At 33.8% G+C, this 21631-nt stretch overlaps 1 protein-coding gene across 5 annotated transcripts in view; it reads right to left on the reverse strand.

The window, feature by feature from the left end:
- Cdk14 (cyclin dependent kinase 14) overlaps positions 1 to 21631 on the reverse strand; it is a 599374-nt gene that overhangs the window by 444634 nt on the left and 133109 nt on the right. For all 5 annotated transcript variants that reach the window (XM_058585022.1, XM_046462471.2, XM_058585024.1 and 2 more), the window contains one exon: positions 15799 to 16044. In XM_058585022.1, coding sequence (XP_058441005.1) covers positions 15799 to 16044 — 246 coding nt within the window. The remainder of the gene's footprint in view (positions 1 to 15798; positions 16045 to 21631) is intronic.

Here is a 21631-nt window from a genome sequence, read left to right on the forward strand (position 1 = left end):
AGGTTTCTAAGGATTGTGGTAATTCATAAATGACCAATTCTAGGAGTTTAATGAAGGAACTTCTTGCAGAAAGTTTATAGAACACTATTTCTGAGCTTGAACACAGTTTGTACTATATTGTTATGCCATTTATGAGAAAACACAGGACATCCAGGCAATGAATGAGTACTAGCACCATTTATAAGGACTCTATGCAGCAGTTTGAATACATGCTCTTACCTCCTTCCCACCATAAACACCACACAGTGACTGAGAAGACAATTTGCGAAAACAGTACACCAGAATTAGGAAGGAGAAAAAGAAAACAGTGCCAATACCTAATCAGAAATTTTGAGGACTGCTGAAAGATAGCACATAATCAGAATCAAAACTTAAGGGGAAAACACCAACATTAGGAGAAGACTATTAAGAGACAAAGCAACAGGGACCTGTGACTACACCAGTGAGCACAACAGCTTCCCAAGAAAGACACAGGCACATATGCAAAGGAGACAGCTGAGAATGTGGTATCTGGAGAGGGGCAAAGCAGACTCAACAAGCCAACACCAAGGGCAAGGACAATGTTTCCCATCCCACAATCTATAATTGTTGTCTCTTTCACAGAGTCAGTACAGATAAGTTACAGAAACCAGAATAAAGATAAGTTACAGAAACTAGAATAAATCATGATAATGATTCTTATATACAAAGATGAATATACAATCACAAATCACAAATCATTTCAGGAAAATCAGTGTCCTGAAAAAGAAGTATAAAATGTAATGGGCAGATAATAGAAAGCCTGGATACAGGTGACAGCCTAAATGTAAGAATAACTTAGAATATAAATAACCAAACCTTCAAAAAGCTTTGAGAAGACATCACAGCATTAAAAAATGAACCAATGAGGCAGTGTGGATATGAAACACTTAATCAGTGAAATAAAACATTTAATGGGCAGTGAATGGAAGAATGGAGATTACTGAAAAAGTAGTAAGTAAGCTCAACGGTTGAACAGATTTCTCCCAGAAAACTTCAGGGAGAGACTGCATCTAAATATGAAGATTATTCAACAAGCACAATATTTTCACAGACAGCAATGGCTGCAAACGGCAGTTAAGCAATATTTTTAAAATTCAAAGACAAAATTATTTGGTACCACTGATCTATACTCAAGTTAGTCTCTCAAGTAGAATATGGATACTGTGCAACATTACTGCCCACATAGTTCCTTATTAACTCAATATAAAACTTAGTTGAAGAGATGGAAGAAGTACAGGAAGGCAAGGAACAGTAGGAAAGGAAAAATAATATGTCGAGATTCTTGAATTCATCAAGACAGACAGCAGATACTGATCAACTCCAAAGGCAAAAATTTTAGTATGTTTCTTAACTCTTAAAAGAGAATAACTAGGTTAATATAAATAAGATGTACAAATGTCAAACAAATTGAGGAAAAGGGAATAGAAGGGGGAAATGTAGTGAAGAAGAGGAAAGAAGGTATGGAGTGGGAGGATATAGGAGGAAGGATTCCTAATAAAAAGCATGAGAAGTAAAAAATTATCAAAACACAAGGAAAGTGGGCTTGGGCTGTAGCTCTGTGGTAGAGCGCTTGCCTACATGTGGGAGGCCCTGGGTTCAGTCCTTAGCACCACATGCAAATAAATAAAATAAAGGCATTCTGTCCATCTACAACTACAAAAAAACATTTTTTTTTAAACCCAAGTAAAGTAAGTCGAAGCTAATTCATGATTATAATAAGCATGCTTGAATCAGCTTCCCCTACTGAGAGAAAAAAAAAGCAAAAAAAAAAAAATCAGCAATGTGCTATTGAGAAAATACAGAGCTATAGCAAAAGATAAATCTGAAAATAGACAAGTAAGGGGGAAACATAGCAAAAAAAATTAGTATTTTAAAAAATAATACATTACAGTAACATTAAAATCTACTGAGGAGTTTAAAAATAATAAACTAATAAAGTTTTAGAAACATAGCTTTAAATATATGAAACAAGTATTGGTGTCAATTGAATGCTTGGTGATAACACTGCTCAGACATCAACAAGAGCAACCAAGAAAATCAATAAGTAAGGGATCTTTAGGCTTAAATATTAGAATTACCAGCTTAGTTGAATATACTGATTGATGTGTTTATATTCTTTTCAAACACACATTTAATATTAATTTTTAAATTAACATAGATTAAGTCATGAAGAATATCTCAATATTGAAAACCTTAGAAATAATCCATTCCAAGAAGTTACTTTATCTAAACATAATGCAATAAAATCAGAAATTAAGAATACTGTTAATAAAATTATACTGTATTTGAAATTCTGGCTAAATAAGTAAGTTGTATATGCTCTTGTTATATAACAGAGAAAAAAAAACCTGGGTAACTGTGAAATAATGAATATGGTAAGTTGCTTCACTATAGTAACTATACATAATAAATTTGTTACTTATTTATTATATTATTATATTCATTATATTATTATTATTATTAAAAAGTAATAAAAGGGAAACTAAACCATTGAAAAGAAAACCAAAACTGAAAATTCATAAATAAATATGTGACAATGAGGACATGACACATTATGATCCCTGAAACGTAAAAGAAAATTTAAATACATATGTCCATATTAGAAAAGAATAAAGTAATATGATGCAGACTTTTAACTGCAGCTTGAAAAGGAGCAACAAATGACACAGTAGGAAAGGATTAATAAAGACAACAGAAGATAATACTCATGAGATATGAAGCACAAATATTGTAGATATGATCAAAAATAAATAAAATAAAACCAAATACTATTTGTAAAGACTGTTAAGAGATAATCTTCTGGATCTTTAAAAAGAGCACCAAATAAACATTAGAAATTTATTGTAAGACTCAGTATAAGAACAGATCTTTTGTTGCCATTAATCTACCTGGAATTCTATGTACAGATTTATGCCAAAATACATGGGAATTTAAAATGAACACTTTATTTTCTAGAAAAATATCAGTTACCCAGATTGTCTTAAGAAAAAAACAAAATTCAATAAACAAAATAAATTTAAATAATAAAAACTTGGAGATGCTGCAGTCTATTAAGGGAAACTTTACTAAAATTTAGGTAATGAATAATTACTAAGTTGTATAAGTAGGTAGCCAAAAAAAAAGTCAGATGCTACAAAATTTATTTTCTGAGACTAGCAAAACCTATTACCAAAATTCAAAAATTAACTTGTTAATTTAAAACAGCTGAGTATTATAAACACAGAAGCAAAAAATCCAAAAATCTATAAGATAATGTTCTGTAAATAAAATAAAGCATCATGATCAATTAAGACTTCTTTCATGAATTCTAGATTAGCTCAACCTCAAAAAATTTATACATTTCACTACATAAGGGAAAGTAAATTTGGTAATAACAATGAATTCTGAAAAATAAATTTAACACACACATATGAAATAAAAACAGAAAATATATAATCTAGAAATAAAAGGAAGTTTCCTAATTTCATAAAGACTATTTTACAGGAACCTACAGTAAATTTTATACATAATGATAAAACATTTGATTAATTAGCTTTAAGTTAAAGAACAAGACAAGTAATCTCCTAACCTGCAGTATTTCAGAGATATTAACAAGCATTTGGAAGATGGAAGGAGACCCTCATCGTTATACAAAATACATGTATCAAGGTGTGAGAAAAATAAAAGAATAGCGTCACCTAAGATTGGGTAGAGAGAAGTGAGGGGAGGGGAGGGGAGGGGAGGGGAGGGGGAGAAGGGAAGGACAGTGAAATGAAACAGACATTATTACTGCTGTGAGTATATACGTGACTGCATGACCAATGTGATTCTGCAACCTGTACACTAAGAAAAATGAGAAATTATATCCCATCTGATTCAAATGTATGATATGTCATATAAAAAATTTTTTAAAAAGCAAACTCTTCCATTGAATAGAAACAAACTCTCTTAATCCTTATACCTACAAATAAATCTCTTAACATGTCTCGATGTTAGGGCCTTAAAACTAATGACTCAGAGGTTGCAGAAAACAGGTACACATGCAATTTTTCTATCACCCCAATTTACATGTAAACATCCCAAAGTTTCAGTGGTAGAAAATCGACTCACTACAAATGCAAACTTTCATGTGATACTTTCAGCAACAGCTATTCTATGTAATGAAGATCAGAATCTGTGTGTAGAACTAAACATTTTGCAGAATCCAGAGTCAGATCTTTCAAAGTATACACAACACATGATAACTTAAAGATGTGCATGCCAAGGAAGGATGATCAAGTAACTTCTGCTATTCATCATTAAGGCTAATAAAAAGAGAAGAAATAATTAATTTCTGAGAGTCCCACGTATTAATCTAGCATATCTCTGGACAGTGATTGAACACCTCTATAGGAAGACTGTGACAAATGCAGAAACAAATGCTGAGAAATTTAATAAAGCTGCAAGAATACTTTCAGGGTCAATTACTCAATCTGCCACAGAGTTGAACACCATAGTAACCAATTTCCGAAAAAAGTACTCAGTGAAGGGTCAATTTCATCCCATGCTCCATGATTATAGGTTACTAATTTTTTAATGAAATATGCAACAACACAGAATGCTTGCCATCAAAAAAATCAGAATTCCTATAGTTTTACAGTGCTTTCAGCATCATTTATTATAATATAAATGTATTAAGAGAAAAACCTCCTGGAAAGACTGATTTGCCTAATGATACACTGAGTTTTAATTGAATATGTTTTTGCTCAAAGTAAAACCCATCTATTTAATCTGCTCTCATTTGGCACTCAGTGTGAGAAAAAAAATAGTAGCACAAACTTCATAATGAACAATATATTAAGAAAACATCTAATTAAATAACTAGGATTTATTTTATATGAATGCATTGCTTTGCTAAAGGTGCCAAAATACAACAGACTGACTGGCTTCAACAACAAAAACATTTATTCTCTCAATTCTGGAATCTAGAAGTTGGAGATCAAGGCATAGCAGGTTTGATTTCTCCCAAAGCCTCACTCTGTGGCTTGCAGATTGCCACCTTCTTACTAGCTCCTTATGTGGTCTTTTCTCCAACTGAGTGCATACCTGGGGTCTCTCACTATTCTTGTAAGGACATTAGTCATATTGGATTAGGGTCCTGTCCCAATAAACTCATTTTAACTTAATCACATTTTTAATGATCATATATTCAAATATAGTTACTTCTGAGATACTATAGGTTGGAATTTCAACATAGGAATTTGGGGGGAATATAATTCAGCTCAATAATCTATCAATAACTAGACAGACAGCCAGAAAGACAAAAGATGATATTTCAAAATTCAATATAGAAAGAAAGGGAGGCAGAAAAAGAAGGAATGGGAGGTTATGAGATGCTCTTCTAGGAGCTTACCTAGTTTCCATGTAAGTTAATCCAAGGATTGCAAGGAGGAGCTCTCTGAGCTCTAAGCATCATATTAACTTAGGACCACTTATATTTTTCCTTCAAGAAATGTGTAAGATACAAACCATGTGTTGAGTTGAATCAAGTAAAATTTAGTGGAAAATTACATTCCAGGCTGCCTGACAAGTCCTGTGTGGGTTATGTTCTTGTGCATTTTTCATCACCAAGAAACAGCTTGCGAATGTCACACTTTACCATCACCCTCCTGAGCCCAAGTTTTAAATAGAATTTTAAACCTATATTAAACTTCGTATAAAATGATCTTCAATGGGGAAAATATTGTGTTCACAGTTCCACTCTAAATTATTTAAAATCAGAATGAGAGGTCTGTGTGTTTGCTTTTGTGTTCCTTTAAGAATGGATACAATCTAAGCTAAAGAAAAAAGTAGCAGCAGAAAATTACTCTTTACTTCTATTAGGAGATAAACTGCTAATGAATATTTAGAGCAAGTACCAGAGACAGTCCCCACAAAACTGGCAAGAGAATAGAAGCCAATATTCTCTCCTGCAGGAAAAGCATAAATAATAATCTAAAAATGATATATTTTACTTTTCACAATCTGCCTTGTATATGTAACTGTTTTGGGATAAGACATAGACCATACTACTTAAAAAACTGAACTAAAGAAATCTTTAAAACGAGGAAAATTTTGTTGTTATGAAAACAATCTCCACTTATTCACAAGAAAAATCAAGTAAAGATAATATGCTAAGACTACAAAGTACTGTTTATCTAATCAAATGTACTTAGAAGCATGAACTTCCATGGTTAAAGTATGTTCTATTAACTTGCAATGGCAGAAAATTAATTGTTGGCCACATATGGTGGTAATCTGCCCTGTGAAACGGATACCTATATATTGTGGAAATACACAACAATTTATAGATCAATCACATTGACTTCATAGTAGAATTGAAACATTTAATTCCTCTCTAAATATTATCCTAATGTACAGGAGAAGATCCTAAGGAATAGGCCATGTCTGAGATAATCTGAGCTTTGGGAGTTATATTCTTATGAAATGAGTCTCCTACTTTAAGTATGCAGAAATAGTCTGATTTGTAATTACTCTGCATATAAATAAGAAATCCAAATGCCAAGTCTTTTAAAAAGACCAATAATAAAATCCTTCCTATCAAATGAGAAAAACTAAGAACAATGAAAAAGGAAATGTTCTGTTTTGTTTAATAAATGAAGTTTAGGCCTTTTTTTTTCTTGCAACTTTATTAAATCATCACGCTTACATAAACATGAGAGGTCAAACCAAAATGTTGCTAATCCTATACATTATCTTTGACTCCTTGGTGTCAGGTGCGTGGATGGGTAGGAAACACATTTATGGGGTTATTCTCCATTGACAACTTTTGTACTTAGAAAGCAGGCTTGCGATAGCACTTTAGGGAGTTGGAAATACAGAGAATAAGCCTGCAACTGCTAAAATGGAGGTGACATTAGTCATGTTTAAATCTGTTTTCCACTGAAATCCCATTCCTAGGAGCAGGGATGGTTTTTTGAATTGTATCCTTATAAATTGCATGAGTATCTCAATGTTCATTGTAATGATGAAATGATATGGCCATAAAAATGCCCACCCACAATTCATATTGACTTTATTTATTATTGCCTAATCACACAGGGATGTGGGATTCAATGAGATGAAGTTAGTATATTTTTCAAAACAGATTACAAGTGCAGAGAAACATCAATTGTCTATATCAGTGGAAGGAAATGTCAGCAAGGTTAATGTAAAGTGTAGATTTTCCAGCTGAACAGTGTTTGCAACCTTGCCATTAAGAAAGGATCACCACTCGAGGCTGAGGCAGGAGAATCTCAAGTTCAAAGCCAGCCTCAGCAACTTAGTGAGGCACTAAGCAACTCAGTGAGATCCTGCCTCTAAATAAAATACAAAAAGAGCTGGGGATGTGGCTCAGTGATTGAGTGACCCTGAGTTCACTCCCCAGTACAAAAAAAAAGGGTCACTACACATTGATATCTCTAGTTTTTTTTTAACTGTGTAATAATAACAACCACCAGTGAAAATTTAGTATTTTTTTGTATTTTTAGTATTTTTAGTATTTTAGTATTTAGTAATTTTATTTTTTTTAGTATAGTATATGCTGGGCTTTCAAGTTTATATACATTACCTAAATTTAGTCCATATAGTACCACCATGAGACTGGTTCTACTACTATTCCCTTTTAGACATGAAGAATGTAAAGACTAGAGAAATAAAGTAATTCATTTAAGAATCTACAGCTACTGGCAGAACTAGAATTCAAACAAACTTGATCAAAATCGAGAATCAATCTCTCTCTCAAGAATCAATCTCTCTCTCTCTCTCTCTCTCTCTCTCTCTCTTTAACCACTAATATACTTATTAGTGGAATACTCCCAGGGAGTCCTAACTCCCACCAAAATGGAGATGACATTAGTCATGCTTAAATCTGTTTTCCACTGAAATCCCATTCCTAGGAGCAGGGATGGTTTTTTGAATTGCAGCCTTATAAATTGTATGAGTATCTCAATGTTCATTGTAGTGATGAAATGAAATGGCCATAAAAATGTCCACCCACAATTCAAATTGACTTTACTTATTATTGCCTTTAAACTTTACACATACCCTCTTTTCTTGAGATTCCTGGGGACTCCCTTAATGTCACTGTGACAAAATATCTGAGAGAAACCATTTAAAGGTGAAAGGTTTGTCTTTATTCCATGGGTCACTTAGCCCTACTGCTTTGGGTCTATGGCAGCACAGTACATCATGGTAGGAGCATGTGGCCAAAGAGGCCTGCTTACCTTATGGTAGTTAGTAAGCAAATAAAGAAGGAAAAGAAGGTGCAGGGGTCCCAATATATCCTTCAAAGGTATATCCCCAGTGACCTAACTTCCTTCCACTGATGCCCACTTCCTAGAGCCTTGGCTGGTAACCAAACCTCTACCACATGACTTTTGAGAGATACTTTAAGATTCGGAACATAAAACCCTAAATTATAGGAAAACCACAATTAAGAAACACTAATCTTGCCAGGTGTGGTGGCACACATCTATAATCCCAGTGACTCAGGAGGCTGAGAAGGGAGGATTCCAAGTTCCAGGCCAGCCTATGCCACTTAGGGAAATCATCTCAAAATAAAAAATAAAAATGTCTGTGTAGGTGTAGCTCAGTGGTAAAGTGCTCTGGGTCAAATCTCAAGTATCACAAAGAGAAAAAAGAAAAGAATTACTAATCTACTATGTTGTACTGTAATTGTGACAGTGGGTATAAGGATGAGGGAGGAAGAATTCAATCAGAATTTTGTGACCGCATTAAATAATAATTTGAAATCAAACCTGCCTCCTTGGCTGTATTTTCTTTTGCTTTTGACCTCCAGAACAGGCTCGATTGCCCAGCATTCACATCCCTATCATATCTACACTAAGGATATCCATAATTGATAGGAAACTTGAATACAAATGAGATTTGGAGATGGACAGAGGGATGGAATCAAATGCTAATAAGCTGACAAGGAGGCCAGGTTGGACCTGGGAATTTTTCCCTATCTAGGAGAAGCAATGCCAAAAGGAAACTCCCCCAAGAAGGAGAACTGAAATGGAACTCTCATTTGCAAGTCAACATCTTCCTCCTCCCTCCTGATCAGGCCTGCCAGTCACAGGATGCAGATTTACATGGTGAGTAAAATTTATAGAAAAACGTGACCTAAATATGAAATTCTGAAAACATGTTCTCTTTAAAATCAGCTTATGGTAACACAACTCAGTGAAATCCCTTCTAAACTGAGCTGGCAAGAGAGGCAGTCTACCTATGGTACTCCTAAAAGTTGTAGCCATGGAGAGCACAGCGGGGCTGGGGAAGAGTGACAGGAAAGGATAATGAGGGTCACTACCCAGTCACTACCCAGAGGATTGGTCCTATAGAAAGTAGGCTTACAAAGGTAAGACTGGAAACAAAATCTGTCAAACACTCTCTTGAAATATACTTATTTAAATAAAATTACATTCTTTACATTCTGCCTGAATTGTAAAGTGCCTCTCTCTAGAAAAAAAATCAGCAAGTACAGATGAGCCTGAGAGTCACTGATATCAAAATACTCTTGGTTTCTTGATTTCATTTATGTATGGCTCATAACATATAAAAGAGCCAGTATGTGAATAGTACACATATACAAGAAGACAAGGTATTTTAAAAATAGTTTCAAGAAACAATACTTGTCTCTTAAAAATAGGGGATATATTGCCACAGTTTATCAGTCTTTCTTTCCTTCTCAACTCTACTCTTCAAGACTATTCAAGAGAAATAACATTTCAAAAGAAATTAAAGTAAAATAAAGATATGAATTAACCCTGATTACTCTTGGGTAAAGTGATTCTCTTGATTTTATCAACCAGTGTTATATCATCAGAACATATTTAAGAATAAAAGACCTGTGCCCCCCACAACAACAACCATGCTTTCCCATATTTCCCATGGGTATGACATGATCAAACCTATACATTGTTGTGGGGGATTTAAAACAGTGTTTCGCAAGAAGAGTTACTGACTTATTTTCTACCCAATTTTAAATCCAATAGAAATTAGTCCTTCCACACACAAAAAAAAGTAATTAAACATTCCTTCCTATCACAACAGGGAAGAGAACAAAAAAGTAACAGGCAGAAAGAACTCAGAAAAATGGTAGTAATAATATTGTAGTACTCTGCTAAAAGAGAAAAAGAAACTATCTCAAATTCAATAAGAAAAAAGCAAACACATTTTTCCAGAGTACACTGAGAGAACGGTAAAATTTCTAAAATGAAAAGACTGCAAAACAGTTCCCACACAAATAAGGTAAGTACTCTGCCACATCCGAAAGCCATTCCAGAGTGGACCAGGAAAGGGTAAGCCTAATATGAAACTGAGGGAAGAGGATATAAAGAAAATTAACAATACAACAGGAGAGAAACAGAAAATTTCCAGTTAAACTGGGTGGCTTCAACAAGTATTTCTCTCTCCTCTCCACCAATTGATACTGAATTTTTTTATATAAGCAAAAACTTGAAGATGGGATAAAAGTGGAGAAGAGGTCACTGACTAGGATAAGAAAAGAACTCTTGATACTTAAATGACCAAAGGGGAAAAAAAATGAGAAGTCAATTCACATTCAGAATCACAAAAATCCTTAAGAACTGAAGAGCGGGGGAAGTAACCAGTGATGCTCAAGGCCTTAGGTTTGATCCCCAGCACCCATGAAAATAAAAAATAAATAAAACAACTGGAGGCTGAGGCTCAACAGGGCTAAAAACAAATTATTTGGAGTGGGTTAGGAGGAGGTCCATTCTACAAGACACTCCGAGCTGTGTATCTATGCCTCTCCAATCCCAGCAGAGGTTTACCCTCTGAATAAGTAGAACCAGGGAGGCTCAGAACTGGGACACCAGACACTGTGGATGTCAGAATGAAGAGTCATGCTACATGAAAACAAATCATAAGAAAGTCTGCATAGAGAACTAGGAGGCCCACAGCCTGTCTTGATCATCTCAGAATAATGGCAGTTAGGCTTATATGACATAAAAATACACTGGTAAATCTATTTGTGGAAAACCCCTCAGTGAAGAGGGAAAAAAATCAGGAGATACTGACATTTAAGAGTTCTGGTAAATGACTGGGCCTTCAATAAAATTCCCTGTTCTGAAGCCTACCAATTCACAAGTCACCCAGCCACACAAAGCTCCCAACTTTTTATAATGTGAATTAAGAGCCAACAATTCTCTTCAACTAGCATGATATAGACCCACCAAAAATCTCAATAGGCAAGGCAAAGACCAAAACAAGGAACTCAAAGTAAAAAATAATTTAGATGGTATAAATTTTTTTTTTTCAAAATTTCTCAGTCCACATTTAGAATCCTCAGAAACATAGGAAGTGATTTATTATTCATTGGAAAAGATTATTTTTAAGATGATTTTTATAAGAATATCCAAAGAATGAGAGCACATGGAAATAAATGCTATATAATTAAAAATTCAATGGAAGGATTAAAACAAATAAACCCCAAGAAAGCATGGAAATTTTTTAAAATAGAAAATATAAGGAAATCAGCAGATAAATTCACAGTAGTACCAACATTCTTTGTTACGGTTTGAATATGAGGTGTACCCAAAAGCTCCTATAATAAATGCAGGAATATTCAGAGGCACAATGACTAGATTATGAGAGCTATAATCTAATTAGTCCATCATGTCTGAATATACTGACTGGGTGGTAACTGTGGGCAGGAGGGGTGTGGTTGGTAGAGGTATGTCACTGGAGGCATGCCTTAGAAGGGTTCATCTTCCCTGTGACCCCTTCTCTTTTTTCTCTCTCTGCTTCCCATCACTACGAGCAGCACTCCTCTATCATGATATTCTACTTTACCTGGGCCATGGACTGAAGCTTTAAAATCATGAACCAAAATACACTTTTCTCCTCTAAATTATTTTTGTTGGTACTTTGGTCATAGCAACAAAAAGGTAACCCATTCATCTAATATTTTTTTTTAGAAAGAGATTAAAAGAAAAAATAAACAATAAAAGAATATTTGCTAAAACTTAAAGAAATTAATTTCAAACTTGAGAAGAACTCATTGAATACCCTGAAAAAGTTCTACAACAGGGATAAGGAGGAAGTCCTAGGAGGTTCCACCCAAAAAAAAGGCAGATAGCAAAGAATGAATTGGGAATCAGAATAGTCTAGTGTTTTCAATAGCAATGTAGGAACCTAAAGAACAACAAAACAAGGTCTTCAAATGTCTAGTAAAAAATGTTTTCTAAACTAGAATCATATATTAAGCCAGATTATTGAACAAATAATAAGCATTAATAAAGACATGCACATAATAATATGTGTAAGAGCCCTACTTGTTAGGGTCTGTAAACAAGTCAGGATGGCGCCTGGCATTTTGCCAGGGGGAGTGGTTTGTGAAGTAACGCTAGCGAGCCATTAAGTGTGGAGATTCCTTATTGGTTGACTGCTGTATCTAGTTTATGTTAATTAAGATAAGCTGTGTGTAATGTATATATACCCCTCCTGTCCTACAATAAACGGCTCCCACTCCTGCTGTATCAATGTACACAAGTTGCTCGTCACCCCCCGGTTATTTTGCTGCAGCCGGACTGCGGCACCTACTAGAAAATACTCTTCTACAAAACTGTGAAATAAACCAAGAAGTAAAATGAGAAGTAAACCCAGAGAACAGGTATTCAACATAAAACAAGAAGATAAAATTCTCATGAAGGTGGTTTAGATAGTAAAGAGATTAATCAATCCATATACAATTAGGACAAGGGAGAACTTGCAATGACAATCTCAGGAGAAAATCTGATAGATTACCTGATTCTCATTTGTTTCTGAGGATTTTTATAGTTTTGTCAAATAGTTATAGGCCCCCATTTATGATTAAAATCATACAACTCATGTTAATTGTGAACAAATGAAAAGAGGAGGCAACTGAAACTAGGAAGGATAGAAGTTGAATCACAGAACACTCTGCTTCTTGACTATGAACAATACTTACATCATCAAAATTGGAGTATACATTTTGAATATTAAGTTAAGGCAAAAAAATAAAAGAAACGTATTTGGGAACAGAAATATAACACAGAAAATTCTCTCCGGGTGTGTTTCTTTTTATCCTGTAAATCACTAGTTGTATCTAAAGTCCAATTCCCTTCAACACTCCTTTGTGGTCTTTCTTTGCCTCCATTGAAACTGCCCCACACAGAATTCACTCCAACATTTTCTATTCAGGGCAGGACTGCTTTGGTTTGTCATTTTAGAGATATATCCTAAGAAACACTAGACACACCCAAATATTTTTATATCTCCCCAGATTCTTCTTGCACTTGCCTACTCAAGGGAGCCATTAAGGGAACCCTCCCAGTTGCTGTTGCTATCTGCAGAATGGCCCAATAAGCCACCAGCATGTATTTGACAATTTGGGGGTTTCCTGGTTCTGAGAGGAGTCATTTCTTGTCCCTCTGCCTTCCCTAAGCTTCCTCCCTTACATTTTCGGATACCACAGAGCTCTTAAAACTGTAGATGGTTTGTTCACTCAGACCTTTTGTGAGGTTCATGAGATACTTTGTTGGAAAACTTATTCACTGCTTTTGATTTTACTATATAATCTACTCTAATTATATGAAGGGTTTCAAAACCTATGCCACTGCCATATGCCCAGAATTCTCTCCTTTTTGACAATTTAAGCTATGTTCAAATACCACTTTAATAAAAATATAAAATTAAATTTTAATAAAAGATAAATACAGAGCATATCATATGGATGGATGAGTCCTCTTTCCATGATAATGATTTTAATTAGTACCTGAGTAAAAATCAAAAACAAATATCCAAATCTCACTGTTAAAAATTTACATTATGATATATGCACTGATTTTTAAAACTGCATGAACTCAGTAGCAATAAGCACCCTCATTACCCAGATCTTGGTTTCTAAATATCATTGTGAGAGTTCTCTGGAGAAATGGCTGGTTCTAGGTCACAGAGAGGAAAAATACAATATAAACCAAAAGCATCTTATAAGACCAGAAAATAAGGAAATAATCAAAAGAAAGGGATGAAAACTGCAAAATGACACTAGAGACAAGCTAAAAAAGCTCCCAATGGCTAAAGTAAGAACAATTAGCAGCAAAAGAAATAATGCATTAGTGGATTATGACTGTAATTTCCAGACAAAACATATTATCAGATAAATTTTCAGGTACACAGTAAGTAAATTTTTTTAGTATAAGAATGTATTGTTGTAATACCTGGAATGCAAATTTCTATATATCATTTATACATTGATACATATTATAATATTATGATAACTACATAGTAAAATGCATAACTAGGAATTGATCATTCTCAACAACTCCTTTCATTTCTCCTACATAATTTAAATCTAAAAATTCTTCCAGGAGTTAATGATGAATCTTTGATACATGATACACACACACACACACACACACAGGTAAGGATTATGAAGGAAATGTCTAAGAAATAATCAGATAATCAATTCTCACAATAATATTACATTAATAATATTTACTTCAGCCTTATTAATATAAAATATACCATAAGATTATGCAAAGTCATTCAGTTTAATTTAACTGAAGTGTCAATACTCTTCTAGCAGTTGACATTTCAAGCTCAGTTTTTGCCTTCATAAAATTTACAGCTTAAAATTTGTGAAATGGCAGGTGTTTCTTGGAAAGATAGCAGAATTAAAATTCTCTGAGCATTTCCTTACCTTCTAAACTCTTAAAACATCTAAGTCAAAAAATTATGTGTAGATTAAACCTGAAAATTATTTAATTTCAAATGACAGTGGGATTTTTTTTAACATGTTAAATGCAGGCCATTCTTGAAAGTATGAGTTCCAGGAAAAGTTTTACAGATATAGAGCAGCAATAACCTTGGAATTTTATCTTTTTCTATGGACTGAATATTTGTGTCTCTCCAAAATTCATGTTGAAAATCTTCAATCCCCAATGTAATAGTATTAGGAGATTAGGCCTTTGTAAGATAATGTGATCATAAAGTTGGAGCCCTATGAATGGAATTTGTGCCCTTATAATAAGATAATAAGAGATACGAGGGATAGGTTCGATCTCCCCCACACCCTGTGAGGATACAGGGGAAAAAAATGGCTATTTGCAAACCAAGCAGAATGTCCTCACTAGACACCAAATTTGGTAGAAACTTGATCTTGAATTTCACAGCTATAGAACTGTAAGAAAGAAATTTCTTTTGTTTAAGCCACTCAATCTATGATATTCTGTTATAGCAATCCAAACCAAGGCAATCTTCTTAGGTCAAAAGAAAAGAGTTGCCTTTAGAGTTTGGTAAATTTCATTATCATGAAGAGCATATCTCTTTGAAGACTAATTTTAATGTATAACTCTTAGGTTCAAAAATATTTCCATTGAAAACAAACTGTAATACCACATATGAACAACTTTTGACATTTATTCTAAAATGATACTTTGTGAATTCGATAATCAAAATAGACACAATAAAGTTCAAGAACCTCTCCAAGAGTTTGAAACACAAAATATTTTTAATCAAAATTTCTTTATCTAAAAACAACTTTTAAAAAAGAATTTTTTCCAAAAATAGAGTCATTTCATTCATTTGCTTGCTGGGTGCTTATGATTAAAGAGTCTGCATACAATTTTCTTCTCCTCTCTCTCCTTCCCAAACATTAAACCACCCTGGGAGAAAACCCATAAAAACACACTGATAAAAACATCTGCTGTCTTTCAGCACAGCGTTCTACTATTACAAGAGGGATAGTCCCCCTGTTTACCCTGTGATAAATGAGGAGACTGCACTTACCGAGCTGGGGCTGGAGTGCCGCCTAACTTTAGGTGATTCTTTGCCAGCAGAGGAGGTCTTAAAGTTAATGCAGGCATTGTTCTCAGAATGTACCCTCTTTACTTGATTAGTTGGTTTCTCAAATGGGTCAAAAGTGCTCTGTGTCCTCTGAACCCTGACTTTTTTATCCTCAGGAATTGTGTCCAGGTGTTTGATCACTGAATCCATCCCCTGACAGTTCCGTGTAGACATCTTTGTGACACATATCTGGAAAATAAAATACATTAAATTCAGAATTCTCCACTGAAACTTTAATATCACTAAACATGCTGGGCTACCATTCTAGAAAGTGTGCCAATTTATACTCCAGGAAATATCCAAAAAGCCCAAATTCTAAAAGCCACAGTAAACCTTTCATTCTCACAATCATTCTTTTTATGCTTACTCAGAGCTTCCATTTTTAAAAATTATCTCTAAATCAAGAAGCTTATTATATAGACTACTAGCCTTACGTGGTCCTTGAACTCTGTCATATGCTTTATCCAAGTGGATATTTCTGAATATTAAGAGGGTAGTAACTTGACTTAATTAAAAAAAAAAAGGTTGGGTTGAATCAGACAGGCACTTTAACCAACTGACCATCATCTACAGGCTTAAAGGTGGGGAAGGCACTATTTTTTGCTTAAAAATATTATGTTTGAATATATATACACATATACATGTATATATAAAATCTGTCCCCAACTTGATTTCAGCTACAAACTAGAATAGAGCTAATGATTAGAGATGCTAAAGAATTGAGGATAATTGTGGGTTTTTCTTTTTAAGTCCAAAGCTAACAGATATATAGAAATAACACTATCAATGAAAAACACTTAACACCACTCATTTCAAGAGTTTGTTTTCATTATTCCACTAGATCTCTACTTCCTTCCCAATATCTTCATTCTCTTCATATTCAGCCTACTCTACTCTCATTTTAGTCTAACTTTTGCTTCTGTTTTTTACTTTGTTCTAACCCTTTAATTCTCCTTAACCCCTGGAGATTCTGGTGTCTTTAAGAAGGAAATGTGCAGTCTCTAACTTGTCTGCAAACCTAAGAGTTATTGTTTATCTTAAATGTTCCCCAAAGGCTAGTGTGCTTGGTCTCCAGGCCATGGCATTACTAAGAGGTAGTGGAACTTTCAGGAGGTGGAGCCCAGTGGAAGGAAGCCAGATAAGTGGGGGGCAAGCCCTTGAAGGAGGCATTGGGACCTCCGTCCTTTCTCCAACAGGCTCCAGCTTCCCAATCACCATGAACTGAGTAGCTCTGCTCTTTTGTTTGCTGTCCAATATGCTGTTCTGTTCCATCACTGGCCCAAAGTTACAAAACCAAATGACCACGTCCTGAAGCTCTGTGACCGTGAGCCAAAAATAAGTGTTTCCTGCTTTTAAGTTGTTTATTTTATGTATTTTGTCACATCAACAGCAAGATAACAGACTAGGTAACTTTATTGTTCTCTTTATAGAAAAGATTACTATAAATGAAATTGCTCTTAGAATCTTTTTCTAAGAAAAGATTTTTTCTATGAAAAGTTTTCATATCCTTATATGCTATCAAATGAAGAAAGCCAGAAGAAATTTAAGAAAAGCCCACATAATTCATGTAAAAATTACAAGTTTCTCAGAATAAAATGTAATGGTTGATTTCTTATGAGGAATAAATTTGTCTATGTATATGGATGTGTACAGACACAGAGACACATACAGAAACAGTCAGAGATATTAATATTGTGGGGTGTATCAGCCTGTAAGCATAGAAAGAAACACACTAAGCTTAACTGCATATACCTCCAGACATATGGAATTGCATGATAAAGGATAAGATCAGTAATTTTCATCACTCCTACATTGTCTGAATTACATAATAAATGTGCCAATTTATGTAATTTTTTAAACCAGTAAAGTAGAAAAGTATGTATGATCAAACTAACTTCTTTTATGTTTTGATATTATTTTTTAAAATTAAATATTAAGTATCAACTCTTGTGACAGGATTGTGTCTCTACTACTAAGCACAGGTTCAATTATAAGTCAAGTGTGAAGAATAATATCATGCATTTTAGTATACCACAAAACTGCTAAAGATGTTTTTTTTAAAGACTGAAGGTAGAATCTCCTACTCATGATCAAACCCTAGCAATTTATCACAAGTGCATTAAAAGCACTCAATATTTTTAAGGGCTTATATTCTTTTTAAAGTAGTGAAGAAAAGATTGTCACATTACTGAAGCAACTCAATTACACCTGGGCCCAAAAGATCAAAAGTCAATAAACTTAAGCATAATAAATACAAAGAAAAATATGTAAAGGCACATCAAAATCAAATTTGTAGTAACAATGCATATACAAAAGAAGAAAGTTCTCAAAATGATGATCTTGACTTCTGCCTTAAGATACTGGGGAAAGAAGAGCAAATGAAACCTAAAATAAGTGGAAGATTAAAACAAATAAATAAATATTAGAGTGAAAATAAATGAAATAGAAAACAGAAAACCAATATACCCAAAAGCTGAAGATAAAAATTTGATAAATCTCTAGCCACCCTGATAAAACAAAAAAGTAGAAAATATATATTGCCAATATTAGAAATGGGAGAGATAGCAACACTAGCATTTCTACAGATACTATACTATGAACAATGTTATACCAATAAATTCAGCAACACAGACAAAATTAAACAAATGTCCTGAAAGACAAAAGCTACCAATATTCCCTCAAAAAGAAATAGATAAATTGAATAGACCATATCTATTAAAGATATTATATTTTGAGCCAAAACCATAAACAATTTCCAGAACTCAATGGCACCACTGATAAAGTAATATTTAAGGAAAAAATAAAACTAATTCTTTCAAAAGTTCTCCAAAATATTGAAGAGGAAGGACTATTTCCCAATTCATTATTTGAGGTCAGCATCATACCAATACAAAAATCAGACAAAAAATATTATAAGGAAACTGCAGGCTCAATCTCTCTCGTGAACATGTAGACACAAAATTTTACTGGTCCACTTTTAACAAAGTGAATTCAATAATATATCTAAAAGATATTAAATCATGACAATCTAGTATTAATTTCAAGGATGCAAGGTCAACTTAAGATTAAAAATGCATAATGTTGCATCTCTAAAATGGTTCTCAATGGCACTCATTTCTAGGTATCCTTCTTATTATTTAATTCTCAACTCTTAACTATAGACTGCATTTATTGACGTGTATCCAATAGAGTATGGCAGAAATCATGAGATACTACTTCAGAGAAAATATTATATAAAAGACAATAGATTCTGCATTGTTTTTCTACCTCCTTTTCCCTCATTCTCATTTCCTCTCCCTTATATCACTATTTCTGGGGGGGGGGGGGGGGGGGAGACAGCCTATCTTGAAGCAGCCCTGTGGAGAGGCAGATACAGAAGGACTGAGGCCTTAAAACAACCAAATAAGTAGAGCCTTCAAGTGCAAATGCAATTTCAGTTTTTGTTTAACTGGAACGTCACCTATAACACAGAGAGATGGAGGCACACAGATAAGAAACACCTGGATTCAATACCCACAAAAACTGTGAGGATTAAAAAAAATGTTGGTTGCTCTGAAATTTTAAATTATGGGATAATTTCTTATGTAACAAAGATAAATAATACACAAAATTTTTTAAAATCATATGATCATCTAGATATCTTAGAGAAAAGAAAGCATTTGACAAATTCAACACCCATTCATGACACTCTGAATGAGACTTCCTCAACCTGATAAAGGGCATCTAAAATTTTTTAACATCATATATAATGATGGGAGACTGACCACTTTTCACCCCAAAACAGAAGCAACTCAAGTATGTCCACTCACAGCACTTTGATTCAACATTGCATTATAAGTTCTAGATGATAAGGCAAGAAAAATAAATAAAAGCTATTCACATTGAAAAGAAAGAAAGAAAACTGAATGTTCAAAGAACATATGTATGCAAAAAATCTAATGAAATCTATAAATGCAAAAGCCACTTAGGAAAATGAGTGATTTTTATCAAGGGTGAAAAAGATAAAATCAATATATAAAAATCATTCATATTTCTAGAAATTAGGAAAAAAATCAGAATTTCAAATACCAGTTACAACAGCATCAAACACTATAAAATAAACTTAACAAACAAACAAAAAAAGAACCCTATACAAACCTGTAACAGAAACTATAAAATATGGCAGAGGAAAGTAAAAGCTAAGATGGGCGTATAGGAGAGTCAGGGAGGCAGGACACAAATAAAGGAGACTAATTCAGGGGTCTTGACATTTATTGTAACATTTTCAAGAGAAATCTAATCTCTGTGCTTCAACCATAAAATATTAGTACTTATTGCTTTTATTTATTACATAAAATATTATTAGCCTATTTATATATCTGTACAAATGCATATAAATAATAATATGAAAAAGATATTAGTGGGATTTGAAATAGAAAAAGTGATATGTTTTAATTCCATTGCTAGCCCCAAAATTTAGCACCAGGAAGCACAGATGCCACCATCTCTTAGTTCTGCCAAGGAGAATATGGAGCTTTCTAACCTTATATGCTACTTTTTATTCAAGGTCTTTGAAGCATATTAGTAAATTATACTTCTTCAGATAAAAACTGTATTTTTCCTCACTTAAAATACACAGGTAAAGTTTAACTTTGTAGCATATGTACACCAGTGCAGCCACAGAACAAAAACATTAGCACAGGAAAAATGACAAATGTCACTTCCACTGGACTGCAGAGGAAGGGAGGGTAATCAGGGCCCCTTAAAGCTAAAGGAATGAACTTTATTCTTAACCAGTTCATGAAATCATATAAATCTCTCATTTGCTGCCCTTCATGCTACCAACTCTAGCAAACCTAAGCCTCCCAAGGTTATCTGCTGTCTTTGAGAGAATGAGGCACACCATTTGGAAATTCTGTCTATACAATTTAAGCCAGAGAAACTACTACAGAATCTACTGCAAGTTAAGCCTTATCTCTATCTATATATGTTCTGAGTCAGATAGCCTTATTTAAAGGATCTGAGTATGGCACAATGGATAAGGGTAAAGATCAACTATTTACTTATAGAAAACCAGCTTTCCAAAGTATTCTATTACTAGGACAGATGAGGGGCAGCTTTTTCCTAATGTTTAGGGGTGGGGGGAATACATTTAAATAGCTAAACCTAAAATATTTCCCAGGAATATTTTGAAGCCATTCCACATTTACCATATTCACCAAGTAGTAGCAGATGATAACAATAAATATAGAAAATAATCAACATACATTTCTTAGAAACTGTATGATTTAATAGATACATACCTAGGGTGGTGATTTCACTTACTACATTGACAAACATTTCTTGCTAATTAGTTCCTAGATCATATGTTACACTTGATCTTAGCCAAAAGGCCAAGAAGTGATAATATGTTAATTTTAAACTATATCAGTATCTTGCAGTAGTTTTCAGAGTACCACATTATTCAGGCACTCCACCAGAACACATGTGAGGCTCAAAATCTTCTCACATATGGTATACATATGTATACCATCACAAGCAAGGATGCTGCCCCTTTTCCAAAAGTCCCTTGCTCAGTGCCTGGCCCACAGTAAAGCTCAATTAAACAGACTAATAAATTAATAAATCATATTCAAGAAGATTCACTTAAATAAGTGATCTTCACACTTTCTTGCTAAAAGAGCTGATACATTTATTTACAAAAGCCATTATCAAGACAATGCCATCTTGACAAATTAAACATATATATTCATAAAATGCTATCAATAAAATATTCTTTAACTGCAAACTCATTGTG

Source organism: Marmota monax, unplaced genomic scaffold, assembly GCF_021218885.2.
Source record: "Marmota monax isolate L192 unplaced genomic scaffold, Marmota_monax_Labrador192_F-V1.1 WCK01_AAM20220418_F8-fsc00165, whole genome shotgun sequence".
Lineage (NCBI taxonomy): Eukaryota > Metazoa > Chordata > Mammalia > Rodentia > Sciuridae > Marmota > Marmota monax.